The sequence below is a fragment of the Pseudorca crassidens genome, chromosome 18 (assembly GCF_039906515.1).
Source record: "Pseudorca crassidens isolate mPseCra1 chromosome 18, mPseCra1.hap1, whole genome shotgun sequence".
Taxonomy (NCBI): Eukaryota; Metazoa; Chordata; class Mammalia; order Artiodactyla; family Delphinidae; genus Pseudorca; species Pseudorca crassidens.
The window spans coordinates 61,539,172-61,558,098 of record NC_090313.1 but is presented as its reverse complement, the minus strand read 5'-3'; the positions used below and the strand labels follow the sequence as shown (position 1 = coordinate 61,558,098).

Below are 18,927 nucleotides of genomic sequence, written 5' to 3'. Positions count from 1 at the left end.
TTTACCAAAACCCACTGGGGCCGAAGTAAGTGTAGTAAAGTGGGAGAAATTATTGCACATTATCAGGCTGTGATGCATTTTACTAAAATCTACTAAGGCCAAGAGAAGTGCAGTGTAATACAAGAAATCACTGCAAATTAATAAAGAGAGAGTGTGGTTGTTCCAGAAGACCTTGGTCCCCAGGTAGGCAGGTCATCCCTTCAGCACCCATCACTCATTATTTCGGCCTCTGTATTAGAAAGGTACAGCAGTGAGGGGAAAGCAGGGAAACCGTGGGGAGAAGTGATCTGAGCTCCTTGATGGAGGGACCACCAGTAGAAAAGCTGGCACAGACGGGGGGAGAGGGACTGTGTAAGAGCTTGCCGCATCATCCGCGCGCCTCACCCTTCCGGGTCAGGCATCTCCAAATTCCCAAGACTCTGGGGATCAGAACCCTGGAGAAGATGGGGGTTTCCCACGGCGGAATCCCCGGGGAAACGGCGGAGATGGACCCAGCGGGAGAGCTAGTGTCCACTCCTAGGGGTCTGATCGGAGCCGAGACAGTCGGCGAGAAAGGGGCGGGGGCGGCAGGGGCGGCAGGGGGCAGCGGAGAGGAGGGGCGAGGCGCCGTCGCCCGGCCCCCTCCCCTCCCCTCCCTACGGGCGTGCACCCCTCCTCTTTCCCTCCCCGGTCGGTCACCCGAGCGCGTCCCGCCGAGGCCGGGCTACTTCAAGGGGAGGCGCCAACTCATCGCGGCGGCGGGCAGTAACGGCGACCTGGGAGGCGGAGCGGATGTGGCTCGGGCCTGCGTTGTGGTAAGGACATAGGGGATGGCGTAGGAAGTCGCGGGGGGGGGGAAGCCAGGCTAGAAGCCGGCCGCTCTCAGACCTCCCCAGCGGCGAGCCACTTCTCCCCACACCGCCCCCGCCGCCCGAGCTCCGGGCGAGGTTTCGGTGAGGAGTAGCCCCTGGGGCGACAGCCCCGCCCGCGCCGCGAGCCCAGGCGTCTCCGCGCGTGCGCAGGTCGTCTGGCGAGGGCTGGGAGTGGGGCTCTGGAGCGACACCCTCGCCCAGGCCTAGGGCCGAGGTGTCGCCGCGCGTGCGCAAAGTCGCTGGCTGGGGCTGGGCGCGCGGCTCCCGGATTGTACTTTGACCCAGGCTGCGGGCCGAGGCGGCGCTGCGCATGCGTGAGTTGCCTGGCGGAAGTGGCGCGCCGCCGCGAAGGTTGTCTCTGGCTTCGCACCAGGGCTGTTGCCTTCTTGGAGGCCTCTCCTCCTTCGGCCAGCGCAGGGGAGGCACCTGCCTCGGAGTTCCTTTCGCACTCTCCGACCTCGTTAGGCTGCTGTTTTCATTTATGTCGCCTAGACCCTCGGCTCCCGTTCTGTGTATCTATATTCACCCAGCTTCCGGCCCCGGCTCGCTAAACTCATTATTACGCGTTCGACATTTGGTCTTGATGTCGAGGGATAGCGCAGAAAGTTTGACTAAGCTCGGCGAAGCTGTTTTCGAACTGCTGTGGAGGGATGGGGAGAAATCACCATAAATCTTTATTTTAAGCCGGAAGATACTACCCTGCTTAGCCCCGGAAATAGGGATTTTCAGACGCTGAAAACTTTCCAAGTGCTCTGCCCTGGCCGAGAAAGAACTTCCTGCCTGAGTTGGAAGGCTAGTTCAGAGTGAACTTTTTGCTTTTGTTCTTTGGGAAATTACATAATAAGTCGGAACAGTTAGAGCCCAGGACTGTAACAAAATGCATGTCGTAGAGCTGTCTGATGCCGCGCTTGGCGACTTAATTGAAACGACGCTCTTTCCCCCAGACTGGGAATTGACAGTCCCTGTTTAATGTTTATTGAGCCTCCTGGCTTTGCACCCTTCTAGTACTACGTTCCTGCTTGGCTTTACACCTTCCTGGGCAGTGGTACTTAAGTCAGTTTCGTGACTCCTGGGGATGTTCTTGGAATGATTTTTAACGTCATTACTGTGTGCTTTGTAATCTTATATGATGTGATGATACGGACATTTGGAGGCTAGAATAGAAGAAGCCCTTAACTATCAGAGAATCTGAGTACTCAAAGGTGAAATGTAATCTCTCTTAACCAGGGCACTAGGCAATATACACGTTATTAAGTAGTAGGTAAAGGCAGGTGGAATGCTATATTCTTGCACACCCCACTCCTTCCACGCAGGCCTTAACTGCTGTTACTGGGTTTACCAAGCCGGCCTCCACCCTTAGGCCTGTGCATTTGCTATTTTCTCGATGCTCAAAGCTCACTTTCCCCCTCCACCCAAATCTGCATGGCACCCAACGTCATTCAGATCTCAGATTAATTGCCATCAGTTCAGAGATGACTGCCTCATCTAAAAGAGCCACTTCTCTCACTGTCCATCTCCTTATCCTGCTCTATTTGGCTTTTGTAGCATTTATCACTATCTGATACTCTGGATTTGTATGTGTATGTGCTGTCTCCCCCATAATGGCAGCTCAGTAGATATTTGTTAACTGTATAAATGAAATTGGTATTTGGCTCCAGAAGTACTTTATACTGAAGTCGCAGTGTGCATTCATTCATTCAAAAAACATTTACTGAGTGACCACTTTGTATCAGGTTGTCTAGCTGTTTAGAGTATGTCAGTGAACAAAATAGACAAAGATCTCTTCCCTCTGGAGCTTACATTCTAGCAAAGCATGATTAACAGTAAACATATTAATTATTTATTGGGTTAGAAAATTATAAGTGCCATAAAAAATGAAAAAAGGAGAGCAGAGAAAGGGGACTGAGTACAGGTGTGCCTTGCAATTTTCAACAGCATGGTTATGGTGGGTCTGAAGGATAAACTGAAGGTGATGTTCATGATGGAGAACTGGTTTTTAGAATTCAGTATCTTTCTGGGAGAACTTTGTTTGTTTTACCATTCTCTGCTATGTGTTTCATGGGGCCCCACAGCATGTCCATTGTGACAAATGTAACTGTCCTTTGTAGTATATAGGTGAAAAAATATTTTTTCCAAAAAGTTCACATTATTCAGGATTTTACTTTAATGCAGCAAATTAAATGAAGAGACTGGGCTCTTGAATGGAAAAGACTGGCCAAACGAATACTACAGATGGGTTGAAAAAAAAATGTATATTTTCTTTACGTTTTACTGCACTTTGCAGTTGCTTCTTAATGTCCCGCTGACTGTGGATGACTAGGTGAAGTTGTTTTCTAAGAGTGGTTGTTGATTTTCTTTATTTGGAACTGTGTTGAAGATTCACCTGGTATGATGTCATGCTTTAAGTTACTAAATTATTGCTCTTTGAGATTTCTGAAGGAACCAGACAAGCCTAGCCAAATTGCACTCCGTAATTAAAGGATGCTTAGTGAAAGAGGCTGATAGGAACAATTTTAGAAAGTGAAGTGTTTTTCCCTTTGGGTCCTTTACTTAAGTGGATTACAAACACTGTGTTTAAATATCAAAAGCTATTAATCTAAAACTATAAATGTAGAGTACCCATGGGATTTGCTTATGACTTTAGCAGTTTGTCATATTTAATTTTGGTTTTATCACGTGGTTAAAGTGAAATTAAAATGCCCCTAAAATGCTGTTACTTTTGAGGTTTACTGGAGTTGACTTACTATAAATCAAAATTGACCAGGAAAGAGATATGAGAATATCTTTGGAAGAGAATGGAATGATGGAATGGAATGATCAGCGTTGTAGGTTGGCATCAGGGACTCCTTTTCATGAAAATGGAGGGCTAAATGAGGATACTTACTTAAAAGGAGCAAATAGCTTCCCTCCCTGAAAGGGATATTCATAGTGTCCTTCAATGGAAGGCTGATATGATCCTTCTCGCTTTCATTATCCAGAAGGAACATATGTCTAATTCACACAGTGACCTCATCTTAACGTGAAAGTCTCCAGGGAATTTAAGGTGTAGTAGTTTCTTTCAGCATGCCTGTGACACTGGGGTGTGTCTTCTATGTGTCTTCAGCCTTGCTAATCTAACCTGAGCTCATATCTATTGGGTTGGCCAAAAAGTTCGTTTGGGTGTTCCCGTAACATTCTATGGAAAAAACCCGAACGAACTTTTTGGCCAACCCAATAGTACCTCTGTCTCCCCGGGGAGCAAGACATTGACAAATACCAGAATGTGAGTAAATCATGAATTGTGACCCCATTATAATATGTTCTGTATTACGCTGAATGTATTTGACTGAACAGTTTGAATCATAAATGGAAATGAGCCAAGGCCAAGAGGGGCTACCATGTTGAATGAATATTTACATTGTGGGGCAGAGATGGTTAACAGTTAGTATTCTATTTAATAGGCATGTTAAGGGCTTTAAAAAAATTGTATTAGATATATAAGAATCTAAAATTCAAATGGATTTACAAATGTCTCAAGTATCAGTTCATTTTGGCTAGTATAACAATCTAAAAATATTTGTATAGTTTACGTTGATTATTTTTCGTATTTGAAAGTGACACTTTTTGCTGTGCTTGGCCGAAAAGACCAACTTTAATGAGCTCAGTAATATTTTCGAACTAAATGCAACTTTGGTTTGGATTAAAGCTCTACTTCATCACTCTTGGCGAAGTTTGGAAACCTTTGTACAGTGAAATCATTAAAATAGCAACTATGTTTCTGTGTTTCATAAGTCAGTTTGCTGTTTATCATACACATATGGCAATACCATTCCCACTGAGGTTGTGCTTTAGTTTTAGTTCGGCTTTTAGTTTTTTAGTTTTGTCCATCCTGTTTATAATTGTCCCACTTTAGTTAGCAGCTGTGTAGGGTATCTTACTGTTATTTGTCATTGACTTATGGCAGCTCATTCAAGTGGAGGTAAATTATGCCTATCATCCTTTTTTGCAAGCGATAATTGGGATCATGTTTAATTATTTTATATTACATTTATACGTATTTATATTATTTCTAGCTTTCTGATGACATACCATTTAATGACTCAGCTAAGCATATAGGTGGGAACCCTCATTATCCCACTGACATGTACTTGGTCTGGAGCTCGTTAACACACTGATACTGTAAACTGTATGCTGGTGTCCTAAAAGACATTGGTTTTCCTTCATGCCTTGTTTCTTTGATTATAAAAGCATCATCAACTGTGTTGCCCAGATGGGAGAATTTGTTGAGAGCATTGAGTTATGTATTGCAAGAAAACTTTTCTATACATTATGTGTCTCAAGCATAGCTTTAGATTTGACCTCATACTGTTAAGTTGAATTTTAAAATATACATGACACTGGACTTTCTCTGCAAAAATTCTTCCTTTTTTCCTTCTGGGATCACTTTTAGAAAACAGATACCAGCATTTAGAAGCTTCTAGTTAATTGCAAGAGAACAATTTCCATGGAAAATGCCTTCTCTCAGATACAGTGTATCTAGTTTATTAGCTCTTAAGGCCTTTGCATACTACTGGGTTGGGGTAATATTGACACAGGCAGCTACCAGCTGGATATCCTTTTGCTCCAAGTTACTTCTTTTTTTTTTTATGTATTTGCTTTCAATTTAGTGCCCACTGCAGGCACTAAGTCAATGTTTGTTGAATGAATTAGGCAAATGAATGTCCTATAATCAGTTTAACTCATTTAGGTCAGAAGCATTATTAAGTAATACGACACATTGTCATATTAGCAGACATACTGATTAATACTGATTACCATTAATAACATGTAGAGACTGCTTATTATATGCTTTGTACAGGGAAATGAATTATTTGTTCTTTAAGAGGATTAGGGATGGGTATGTTTATCTTGTTCAGTTACTGAAAGACTGTCATCTTGTCCACTGATCTTCAACTGTGTAGTTATTAAGAGTATAGGGAAAACTCTCAAAATACAATATGTACGAAAAGGAATTATCTGTCCCAAACAGGGATAATATGGAAATAAATTACTGAACTCTACAAGTTTAGAAAAACAGTCAAAATAGGAAATGTCATGCAAAAGATTACCTTAGTTGATACATATTTGGTTTTGAAAATTACTCTTGTGGGAAGTCCCTGATGGTCCAGTGGTTGGGACTCTGTGCTTCCACTGCAGGGGGCATGGGTTCAATCTCTGGGCAGGGAGCTAAGATCCCACATGCTGCATGGCATGGCCAGAAAAAAAAAGAAAAAAGAAAATTACTCATGCAAAAACTTGGAACATTGGCTCTTGAGTGTCCAGTTTGGAGCCTCTGAAGGCAGAGGTCAGTGCCAGGAGCTTCTGGCTGAAGAAGGTACCTATTCTCCCATTTCTTTTTATATTGTAAGGCAAATATCAGTACAGTAAGACTCTATAATAACATAGTTCTTTTTATTACATTGAAACAAAGTGAGGAAATGCATAAGAAACTACTTTTCAAAACACAAGGCACTTTTTAATGTGAGTAATTAAGTATATATATGAGCCAAGTCATGTATCCCAAAACACACGTAAGGAAAAAAAACAATAAAGCAACATACAGTACGTATCATATGGGATGATCTTATGCCATGACACTGTCACCATGAAGAAGAGCTTCCCAATACAAATGCCAGCCTCTGCCCTGGGTCTCCCTCCTGTGCAGAAAAGGGGGAAATTTGTAAGCAGATTAAGACAAGAAGTAAAAAACACATTCTGATACACTTTTTTCTATTTCATATTTTTCTTCCATGGCATTTAAGATACTGTACTTTTTCTATGTTATTGAGTTATTATCTTCCTATGGTGTTGGTAAAATTTTATTTTACTGACGGTGAAAGAAATTGTGGTTTATGAGTTGTCATTATCAAGGCTCTGTTGAATTCCTATGTTCGCAGTAAAGGCAGTGTTAGAATGGTGGTATTCTGATTCTACAATTTTGTTTTCCTTAATATTGGGTAACCTTATCCTCCCATACTCAGATGATTTACTTAAGCTTAAAATCTTGAAAACTGTCTTGTTAATTGGAAAAGCCATATCACACCAATTCATTGATAGAATTACATGGCAAATTTTGCCTTTGACATTATCTCCATCAAAACTTTCTTATGAAACATTTCCATCAAAGTCCAGCCATGTGTATGTCAGTATCCATTACACGTTAAAATAGTATGGTTTTCTGCATGTTTTAAAACTTTATCAAATAGTGTATCATATGCATCATTCTGTGACTTAGTGATTTTTGATCAGAATTGTTTTGGAGACTTATCTGTGTTGATTCTAGATAATTTATTTTAATTGCTGTGTGGTATACACTTTCCACAGTTTATAAATTCTGTTGATGGAGACTGTTGATCAATTCTATCCACTATTTCTAGTTTTTTGCTATTGCAAACAATTTTGTATATGCACTAGAGCTCATCTAGGCCATTGTTTTCTAGACTACAAGACATGACTTATTAATGATATTGAAATCATCTTAGTGGGCTGAAACCAACATTGAAAAAATGAAATAGAAAAGGACAAAATAGGGTAGGGTAGAATAGAATAATGTAAAATAGAAAAAAATAGGAAAGAGGATATCCCTTAGCATCTTATATAGGAAGGGTAAGAATTATTTTGTGAAACTCTTGTTTCAGATACATATATGTATCAAAAAAGATTGAAAGACACTGCTCTGACCTAAATATTGTTGAGTTGCTCTAAAAGTGATTGTGCCACTTTACATTCCTTCTAGCTATATGAGTGTGCCTTCTGATCTTCATCCTCGCAAACACTATGTATTATCCCCTTTAATTTTGCCGATCTGATTGGTGAGATCTATCTGATTGTGATTACATTTCCATGATAAATTCCATGGATATGTTTGTTAATTTCTTCTTCTGTGAATTGCCTGTATCCTTTGTCCACTTCTAAATTGGATTGCCTTTTTTGTTCTAATTTTTAGGTGTTCTTTATACATTATGGATACTAATTAGGTATCAGTTATATATGTTGAAAATATCTTCTCCCATTCTGTGGCATGTTTTTCCCTTTGTTCATTTTGTCTTTTATTATGCCAAAGTTTTAATCTTTAATGTAAAATTTACCAGTCTTTCCTTTGTGGTTTATGCTTGTGTGTCTCATTTAAGAAATCTTTCCCTGCCCTGAGGTCATAAAGATGTTTTCTATACTTTCTTCCAAAAATTTGAAAATTTTGCGTTTTTCCCTTTCCAAATGGTTTCCCTTGCATTTTTTTATGTTGAAATACTATAGATTAAACGTTAAGTGTTGTTTTGTAAGTTTCAGCATCCAAGTTGTTGAAGCCCTTTCCCAAAACTTATAATATCTGAAAGTTATATTTTATAATATTAATTCTTTTTATAATTGAGCACCTCTGCTGCTGACTTTCTAACAGTAAATAGAGCTGATATAATTTTTTAACTGTATTTTTCTGAGATAAATACTGGCTTGTTAAAGTTTCAAGATGGTATATTCTTGTCCTTTTCTTTTGTTCTCTAATAGAATTTATTTATGTATTTCCATTTTCAGTCACATTTACCTTACCCTAGACGACAACTTCACAAGGATCTAGAAGGAACAGGGTTAAAGATGACTGAATACTGGGCTCCAGAAATTTAGAAACAATCAGGTACAAACATTTTTGGTGGGAATGTTCCTAACCAGTCAGTACAAAGTAAAACCATCTGGAATGTACGCAGGAAAACTTAAAATATCCCTGCATTACAGGGGAGGGTCCAAGAGCAAGGACTTTGGAATTAGTCCTGGCTCTGACCCTGACTGACTGGTGACTGTTAGTCAAAGTATTGAAATATGTCCATTAAACAGAGGCAATGATTACACCTGTTTCTTTTTGGCTATTGTAAAGATTAAATGAGATAATATAAGGCACTTAGTGCTTGGCACCGGGTAACTGTTTATTTTAACTGTTATTATTGTTGCTGTTATTTAGAATTCATGTTTATCACATCATGGATGTGGTATTCTATATGCGTATTATGGATTTTTAAGACGTATATGTTGATATATTACTATAGCGTTGCTATAACAATAGCCTGGTGATATCACATATAACAGGTTGAGATAACTATAATCCTCACATATATTCTGCAAACTATATTCCTCAAGTAGTGCAAATTGGGAAAGCTAGTTTTCTCTATTTTATTTGTATCACATTGGAATAATGTTAAAAAAAAAGCCAACCAGGGAATTCCCTGGCAGTCCAGTGGTTAGAACGCCGTGATTTCACTGCCGAGGTTGCAGGTTCAATCCCTGGTCGGGGAACTAAGATCCCCGCAAGCCAGCCGCGCAGCACAGCCAAAAGGGAAATAAATAAATAAATAAAGCCAACCATTTTCCACAGTGCTACAGATTTTGACATCATTTTTTTCACAGGACTGTATAATAGTAATTAATCATGAATCATTTTTAAATCTTCAAGGACATTCTGACTGACAAAAATGAAATGATGTTAATATTATCTTTAGTGTTAATTGAATTTTACTGAATGTTATTTCTTTGAATATGGTAATTTTCATATGCCATACATGTAATTATGTCTTAACCTGATTAGTCAAATAAACGGAATGACCTGCTTTTCACCATTCTAATGACCTGCTTTTCACCATTCTAATTTCTAAAGAGTTACTCTACTTGAAACTGATCAAAGACACTGAAAAGAGCTATTTATTTTTCTCCTTAAAAACCCAAGGTATGCAGGTGTTAAAAAATTTCTATTAGCTGATATAGAGTGCTTTCCAGGATACATTGTTAGGTGAAAAAAAGAAAAGCTTGCAAAAGGGTATGTAAAGTATGCTATATTTTGTACAAGAAAGAACTGGGGAATAAAAACACATACATATGTCTGCTTATTTTTGCAAAAGGAAACAGAAGAAGAAACCAGAAACCAGTGAAGCTGGTTACCTACAATGGTAGAGGGATGGGGTGGGGAAACAAAACAAAACAAACCCCAGGATTACTGTTCAGTGATCTCAGCATATTAGCAAGATTTCCCTTCTGCTAGGGACACAAAGGGGTCCTAAAGTCCAGTGAGGGGCAGTCACTTCTCTAATTAGATCCCTTTTCCTTGTCTTGTTTGTTTCCTTTTTGCCTTTGAATTCCCTTCCTCTACTCTTCTAATTTCTCTTCTCTTCCTCTTTCTTCTCTTCCCTCTCTTATCTTTTTATTTTTTATTCCAGTAAACTTGGGGCAGGTATGGAAAAGGTATTTCCAGTTAAGATGAGGCCAAAAAGAGAAGAATCCCCAATATAGGCTGTCTGCAATCTACAAAAAGCTGTATTCAGAAGATGCTTTCAACGAATATCTTGTGTTCTGCTCTGAGCCATGTGTTGTGGTAGTTATAGCAATGAATGAGTCACGGTCCTCTCTCCTAAAGAGCTTGAAAATTCATAGAGAAGACAGATGATATAGGAATAGCTGCTGCATGAAATTATTTTTCCTTGATGGCAACCAGATCAAGTTTTAGAAATTTATAAGTGAGAAAAGTCTAAGTGATCCTTTTCACAACAAGCGTATCTTTCCCAAACATTAGAAATAATGATTTGTATTAATTGCCGTAGTTTGAGTAGTAATTATTCTGAATATATTATTTATTATTCCTTATATGCTGAGAGACCTTTTACAGCTGAAGAAAACAGAATTTTACCAGTATCCTCAAGTGAATATAAAACATTGATAAGGAACACTGTTAAGACTTAGCCTTATTTTGGTTATTGTTTTTATCTATTGCAAGGCTCCAACTGCTTGTAGGTAGTATTAGATAAAATGTTCTGATTTTAGGCATTTGAAATATGGGTTGTATGTGAGTAGATAGGAGCCAGCCTAATGAATCAGAATATCAACATTATTAAACATGATTTCATTAAATTGCTTCTGAGGGGAGAGAGAATATTTATTCATATTTATTTTTAGTGATAACTGTGTAATGATTTAACCACAGTCCAGACATACTGCCTGTTATGTGATAGGGCTGCTTCTGCTGTTACTTGTATGTGGTAGAAGGTAGTCACTGTGGAGCTGGTTCATTAAGGCAAGCACATTCAGTGCTATAGCTACATACTGGATGGCTGTTGTTTCAGATTTTTTGTTAAGATAACAAGTCACATTTGTTCATTCATTCTTTCATCCTTTTATTCTTTTCATTCATTCCCCCCTCCCTCCCCCTTAGCAAATCATACACTCTTCAGTGGAGCTGAGAATTGATAAGTCTACTCTTCACAGTGATTTGGAACTTTCCAATCCCAGGGGAAATTTGACCCAGGTCTACAGTTTATTTTTTCTTATCTATAGGAAGTCAACTCTGAAATGAAAATTTTCTACTCATTCCCTAATAGATTTAAGAATATAGGTTTATCTTGGGATAATTTTTCCACACCTCAGCAGGAGGATTCCCATAGGAGAACAACAGTTAAAACATCTACTGGGTTTTACAGCTGTTAACTCCCATGCCCCAAACTTAATTCCCTTATTTTCCTTCACCATATTTGAGCTTAGCTTATTTTCTCTGTTAATTAGAAGTCAAGTAATTTTAACCTGCCCAGTTTCACTCGACATATGGGATCTTGATTTTACCACATACTTTTTCCCCAAGGACTGCACAGGACCATGGAAGACCATATGGAAGAAGAACTTTTCCTTCTCTATGGAAAAAGTGTCAAGGTTAGAAAAATCATGCCCTTGGAGCATATATTTTCTGTCACATAAAACATACTTCATCAAACCTCTATTGGTCATCCAATAGGAAGATCAATGAGATAGTGTCTGTCTTTGAGGGGCTCTCAGTATAGTGACCGAGAGGCTGGCCCATCACTGTTATGGGTGTAGAGAATGCCAGAGGGACCAGCAGGGGACTCTGGGGATTGTGTGAGGAGTAGAGAAAGGGTCCCCAGAGGCGGTGACGTTTGAGCTAGATGAGGAGCCACACCACCCCTACTTTCACAGAAAATGCTGTCCTGCAAAAGGGTCTGAGTTGAACAATGTTTGCTCCACTGCCAGAGCTTTTAAAAAAAATGACAAAATACTTAATCTTAGATGACATGTTCTTAATTCATCGCAGATATTCTTTATTTCGTTTCCATCACATCTGAATATTACAGTCAGCCAGCTTAAGTCCGGTCAGTGTGCAAGTGATGTTAAAAGTTTCACATCTTTCAGCATGCGCATCGATCTCTATCTCATGTTGATTTTATGAAATTTATGAAATATCTGCTCTTCACTGCTGACAGCTTAATATTAACTGCCACCATTCACTTTCATTTTTCTGTTTTCCACTTTTTAAAAAATAAAATACGGTCAAAATTCAGTAAACGATGTAAATCATCATCACAGCCAGTGTAGTGTACAAAAACAGCACAGCTTCTGAACTGAACCATAGTATTGCCGCGTGCTGACTCGAAGTGCTCATTTGTGAGCTCCTGTAGGAAAGTAGCTTACAAAAGCAATGTATAGAACCTGAAAGTCTTATAGAATGTTCATAGAAAATTTCATTATTTTTCTTCTGGGCACAGATTTTGTAAAATAAAAAACTCATGGAATTAGCAAAGAAATTACTTTATTACATGGTGTTATGCTGCCAGGAAATTCTCAAAACGTGAGGTGTTGGCTGTTCTTTAAGAATTTTTTTTTTTTTGCTAGGCATGCCCAACATGTAATTTTAATTCTGTTTTTATATGCGGTATTTTAAATTGAGCTGTGACAACTTAATAGTTGTCCATAGTTAAATGAAGTATCATAATCCACCTGGTTCTTCATATGGATGGAGAAGCAGAGTTAATACAGGGAGCACACACTCAAAGCAACGATAAAATGCATTTTGGTCTCTAACTTTATGGAGATGTATTTCCTTAATTATGTTTTCCTTGAGCTAATATTAAAAAATTTTACTGCTTTGCATTTCCCAAACAGATGCCAGTGAAAGATGAGAGAGGTGGCTTGGATGTGAGCAAAGCAGTGAAGGTAAGCTGGCCTGGGGTTAATTCTCACCTACGCTGGTGACAGGTGCAGGATGGAGGCTCCAAGCTAGGATGCAGATTCCTGGGACACGACCTTGATGACGTATATTGCTGAGCTCTTGCTCCCTGGTAGTGCTTTTTTTCCCCTACAGTTTTTTTATTGCCCACTCTTGGCTTCTGCTCAGCCAGTCCCTTACTTAATAGCTGGGCGCAGAGGTAGTTGGGTGCCTTCTGCAGAGATGCCTGCTATCGTGCAGGCTGGCTGTAGTGTGACTGAGGCTCCTAAAGTGTGTGCGTCCTTATATTACGTACACTCTTACTATATACGATGTATATATGTATACAGAGTATACATATATGCTATATATGTACATATGTATACAGTATGTACAATGTGTATAACTATATATGCTCAAGATTATGCCAGACAGAAGAATGTATTTTTCTTCTGTGAGAGAAGATACTCAATTCCTGGAGACTGATATTAAATATTTACTTCAAAGAAGTATAAACATGTGCATTTTATAAATGAAGTCATTGGTTCCCTATGAAGAAGTTTCCCCACAGACTTAGAAACATGAATTTTTGATGACTAACCTCCAGTAGCCAGCCTTCTGGCAGAGATTTAAAAAGCAATGTATTCACACCTGTTGTATTTAGGTTATATTGGAATTATTTGTTTTCTGTTAAATTGTGAGCTCCATGAAGGAAGACAACCCACAGTGGGCATTACTGCCCTGTTCATTAAGGACTTCATGAGCACAACAGCCAAAGCCCTACAAATGCAAGCAAACACTAGGCCTGCCAGGAGTTATCACCTTTTTTTTTTTTTTTTTTTGCGGTACGCGGGCCTCTCACTGTTGTGGCCTCTCCTGTTGCGGAGCACAGGCTCCGTGGCCATGGCTCACGGGCCCAGCCGCTCCACGGCATGCGGGATCCTCCTGGACCAGGGCACGAACCCAGGTCCCCTGCATCGGCAGGCGGACTCTCAACCACTGCGCCACCAGGGAAGCCCAGGAGTTATCACTTTTTATGTGAACTTTTTACTTAGCAACAGATGATTTGTGGAAAGAAATCTGGCTTACCCACTGAGAAGCTGGTGATCTTGGAATATTTCTCAGTCTCTCTGGCCCTCAGGTTCCTCATATGTAAAATGAGGATAGCAATGTGTATGTCCTGCACTTGTGAAGATTAGAAATACTACGTTAAGAACTCTTTTAACTAGCACGTTAGCACGTCTACATGAAATATTTGATGCCACATCCCAAACGTTGTTCTTTCTGAAAATTATAGACTTAAATCAGAAAAAAAATATTAAAATGAACACCTCACAGAAAGTAAGATTCCTTCATAATATAAGGAGGTGGGTAATTTAAAGTAGAAGCTTAGACTAAAAGGTAACAGAACAAGATTCTGTCATTAGCCCCACAGTGGCCTTAGGTGCTGCCCAAAAGATAATAGAAGACATCATTCTCCAGGCAGGGTCTTACAGTTTGGTGGTGTCATGGGGGGAAGTGGCCCGATTTGGCATTAGGGGAGCTTCCCCTGGTTCAGGCTATGCCACTCACGGAGGGTGATGCTGTTAGCAGTGACAAACTGCTTCCCCTCTGTGTTAGTTTCTTAGTATTAGTTTCTGCCCTGATGAAGTACCACAAACCAGGTGGTTTAAAACAACAGAAATCTACTCTCTGACAGTTCTGGAGGCCAGAAATCTGAAATCAAGGTGTCCGCAGGGCCACGCTCTCTGAAGGCTTGAGGGAAGAAGCCTGCAGCTTCTGGGGGCTCCCGGCACCCTTGGTGTTCCGGCACATATAGCTGCATCACTCCAGTCTCTGCCTCCATCTTCACTGTGTGTCTTCACATAGTTAACTTTACATGTCAGCTTGAGTGGGCCCCCAGTGCCCAGGTTAAACATCGTCTCTGGGTGTGTCTGTGAGGGTGCTTCCAGATGAGAATAGCACTGGAACTGGTGGACTCAGTAAATGGGTAGGCTCTTCCTGGTGTGGGTGGGCATCATCCAATCTGTTGAGAACCTGGTTGGAACAAAAGGCAGAGGAAGGAAGAATTCATCCCTTTTTTCCTGCTTCGCTGATTTACCTGGGACGTCTCATTTCATCCTCTGCCCTCAGACTGGGATTTACATCATTGTCTCCTCTGGTTTTCGGGCCTTTGGATTCGGATTGAATTATTCCACCAGCTTTCCTAGGTCTCCAGTTTATAAAGGCAAACATAGGACTTCTGAGCCTCCATAATCTTGTGAGCCAAGTCCTATAAATGAATGAATGAATGACTGGATAAATAAATAATTTTTTCCCCTGACTCCTAAGGTGAAAAGCACAAATATCCTTTCTAAAACAAGTAGCTAGTCTGATCTGCTCTCTACTAGACATATATCTGGTAAGACTGATTTAATATCTGGTGGGAAAGATAGGGCTTAGAAAATCCTTTGCTCCTTTAAATTAAGCTAGAGTTTGGTGATTATTGAGAGAAATGGCTAGACATGGCATTTGATAGGCATGTTGGCTATTTATGCATCTTATTATAATCTTAAAAATTTTTGGAAGTTGAAAAGTATGTAAGTAAAAATGTTTCCAGTGTAGCAAATAAGTAAAAGCTCTCTTTAAAACAGCTTTATCTGTTTTAAACACCAGGGACTTGCCTGGTGATGCAGTGGTTAACAATCTGCCTGCCAATGCAGGGGGACACAGTTTCCATCCTTGGGCCGGGAAGATCCCACATGCTGCAGAGCAACTAAGCCCGTGCGCCACAACTAATGAGCCTGCACTCTAGAGCCCGTGAGCTACAACTACGGAGCCTGTGTGCCACAACTACTGAAGCCCACACGCCTAGAGCCCATGCTCCGCAACAAGAAAAGCCAATGCAATAAGAAGCCCATGCACTGCAACGAATAGTAGCCCCCGCTCGCTGTGCACAGCAACGGAGACCCAATGCAGCCATAAATAAATAAATAAAAACAGCTTTATCATGTCCACATTGAATGCTCTTATGGGAGTGCAAATGCTCATGATCTTAATGCATCCTGTTGTGGGTTTGATTGTATCCCCCCCAAATTCATATGTTGAAATCCTAACCCCCAAACGTGATGGTATTGGTATTAGAAGGTGGGGCCTTCAAGAATTGTTTAAGTCCTGAGGGGAGAAACCTCATGAATGGGATTAGTGCTTTATAAAAGGGGCTCCAGAGAGATCCCTAGCCCTTTCCAGCACGAGAGGACACAGTGAGAGGACACAGTGAGAAGACTCTGGCTCTGAACCAGGAAGGGCACCTTCATCAGAACATGATCATGCTGGCGCCTTGAGCTCAGACTTCCCAGCCTCCAGAACTATAAAAAATAAATTTTTCTTGTTTATAATCCACCCAGTCTATGGTGTTTTGGTTTAGCAAATTGACCGAGATACCCCATTATTTTTGAAGGTGACCTTTTTTGGAAATGGGGTCACTGCAGATGCAGATTGTCTAGTTAAGATGAGGTCATGAGGGTGACCTAATCCAGCATGACTGGTATCGTTATAAAAAAGGGGAAATTGAGACACAGAGACAGACGCATGTGGGGGAAGATGATGTGAGAGACACAGGGAGAATTGGGCCGTCTGCAAGCCGAGGGGAGAGACCTGACAGATCTTCCCCTTACAACCCTTAGGAGGAACCAGACCAGCTGATACCTTGACTCTGAACTTCTAGCCTCCAGAACTGTGAGAAGATAAAGTTCTGTTGTTTAAGCCACTCAATTTGTGGTACTTTGTTTCAGCAGTTGTAGCAAACGAATACATGTCCTTTCTGGGTGTTTTCGTCCTACCAATCCCCAAACCTGAGTGGGGGGATGAGGGAACCCACCAGTTGCTCAAACTGAATGGTCAGAACTGACCCATGAACTGAAACCTTCTGGACTTTTTCCTTGGTGTCACCTTTGGCATTGTTCTTTCCCAACTTGTTTTGCTAAGACTTGGGCAGCAGATGAAACAGCAGTCTTCTCCCTTTTTTCCTGCTTTCATAAGCAGCTTAGTTTCCAGAGCTACATTTAAGATATAACCGACACTGAAAGTGCTTGCCAGACATTCACCTCCCCAGAGTTCAGCCTTGTGTGATTCCTGTGTCCTTGAGGAAAATTAATAGGTGAGATCTGATTCCATCCAGGACCTCTGGCTCTTGGTTGCAGTGAGAGGGTCCTGAAGCAATCAGGCTTGTAAAGGCAGTTCCCAATATAGATAGGGTTTGTTCCTCCTCAAACCAATGCTAACTCTTCTACAGAAATGAAGGGGGCAAAGAAAATGTATTTTTTATTATTAGTCAATATATATATAGATTTATTTTATTTACTTATTTTTTTAATTCTTTTTCAGCCAGTACAGGCTACTCTGTCATCTTTGAAGATGTTAGATGTGGGAAAGTGGCCAATTTTCTCCCTTTGTTCTGAGGAAGAACTGCAGTTAGTTCGTCAGGCCTGTGTCTTTGGCAGTGCTGGCAATGAAGTTTTATATACTACAGTAAATGATGAGGTAATGTTGAAGAAAAAATTACATTTTCAGTAATGGATTTGCTGAATTGAAGATCTTGGGGGAACTAAGGAGTTAAGGAAGGAATTAAGGTAAAAAAAAAATGCACGGAGAGTAGATTCTTATTTATTAAATAATGAAGCAGTTTCCCTAGGGGAACTGTGCCTGTTTGAATGTACAGGTTTGTCAGAAATAGAACTGCTTGAACTAACTCTGGTTTTTCCCACAGATTTTTGTGCTTGGCACAAACTGCTGTGGCTGTTTGGGATTAGGTGATGTCCAGAGCACCATTGAACCTCGGAGACTGGATTCTTTAAGTGGCAAAAAAATTGCCTGCCTCAGCTATGGGAGTGGTCCACATGTTGTCCTTGCAACAGCAGGTAACCTAGGAACACAGGGTGGAATTTTAGCCATAGCTTTCTTTGTTGAGGAACAAGACTAGGACCACTCCTTACACTGAGAACATACTTTTTGATTGGCTTTCTGCCTCTGCCCTGGGAACTTGACTGTGCTTTGGACAATATGAAATATCAGTATCAATATCAAAGTAAGATAATGTAGCAGACGGAATCTAGCAGTTATTGGCACTTTGGGTGTAAGAATGACAATGTGATAAGCCCAGTGAACTCCTTTTGTTGATATGTGTAATTATTTTGCATTAGAATGCTGAACTCACTCAGGACTTTTTGAACTTGAGATTCTTGATCTATGAGAAGAGCGATGAAAGCTAGATTCGAAGATCCCCTCTAACTGTTAGCGTTCTGTGATCCTGACTTTAAACAGTGACTGATGGCTCTAGTTGGTATTAATAGTATAAAGAATTAAATATTCTCATGGCTATTTCATGCATTCAGTCTTATAAGACAACATAATTAAAACATACCTTAGAGTTTCCCTCAAGCTGGGTATTCATTTTATTAGTGTTCTTTAAATGGAAAATAAATTTTATAAATACTCTTGTATATTTATTTCACATTTTAAAAATAAGTTTTAGGGATTTTTGGTTGCCAGTAGTAGCAGGCTGGATTATTCAGACCATTTCTGCACTGAAAACAAATACAAATTCTATATAAAATATACTTTTTTAATTTTCTAAAAGCATCAAAATACTGATAAGGCAGAAAGGAATTATTAGACCAAATATATTTAAGAGAAAGTATGAACTAAGAAGTTAGAGGGGACCTTGAAGCTAATTTTGCCTTAAAGCCATCTGCCTATGCACTTAAAGAGTGTTGTGGTCTGATGTACTTATGAGGTGAAGGGGTCACAAGTCAAAGACCTCACATGTTAGGCTGGGACCACAAAGGGCTACACTCTCAGGGCAAGGATGAGTCAGTTCTTTCATCTCGAAGGGACTCAATAGAAGAATTCCTTGGCTCTGAGCAAAGCAAGGAGAAAAAAAGAAAGAAAACCTCTCCCTGAGGTGTTGTATCCATGGATTTGTATTCCAATTCACCTTAGATTGGATGGTCCAAGAAATCTCAGGCCTTGGATTTATCAGAGAGGTACCTTTAAAATGCCTTAAGAACATGAGAGAAGTTAATGCAAATTCTTTCTAGACGAAAGTACCTTCAT

The 18,927-nt window shown here is 40.2% G+C and overlaps 1 protein-coding gene across 5 annotated transcripts in view; it reads left to right on the top strand.

The window, feature by feature from the left end:
- Nucleotides 1–653: 653 nt before the first annotated feature.
- The window catches only part of RCBTB2 (RCC1 and BTB domain containing protein 2), a 37,330-nt gene continuing 19,056 nt past the window's right edge, over nucleotides 654–18,927 (top strand). Inside the window, exons 1-6 of one of the 5 annotated variants that reach the window (XM_067713660.1) lie at nucleotides 654–794; nucleotides 8,400–8,499; nucleotides 11,479–11,546; nucleotides 12,792–12,842; nucleotides 17,200–17,355; nucleotides 17,582–17,732. In XM_067713660.1, the coding sequence (XP_067569761.1) occupies nucleotides 11,493–11,546; nucleotides 12,792–12,842; nucleotides 17,200–17,355; nucleotides 17,582–17,732 (412 nt within the window). In that variant the 5' untranslated portion in view covers nucleotides 654–794; nucleotides 8,400–8,499; nucleotides 11,479–11,492. Of the gene's footprint in view, nucleotides 933–8,399; nucleotides 8,500–11,478; nucleotides 11,547–12,791; nucleotides 12,843–17,199; nucleotides 17,356–17,581; nucleotides 17,733–18,927 lie in introns of all 5 variants that reach the window. The other 4 variants (XM_067713661.1, XM_067713662.1, XM_067713663.1 and 1 more) reach the window with 4 other exon arrangements.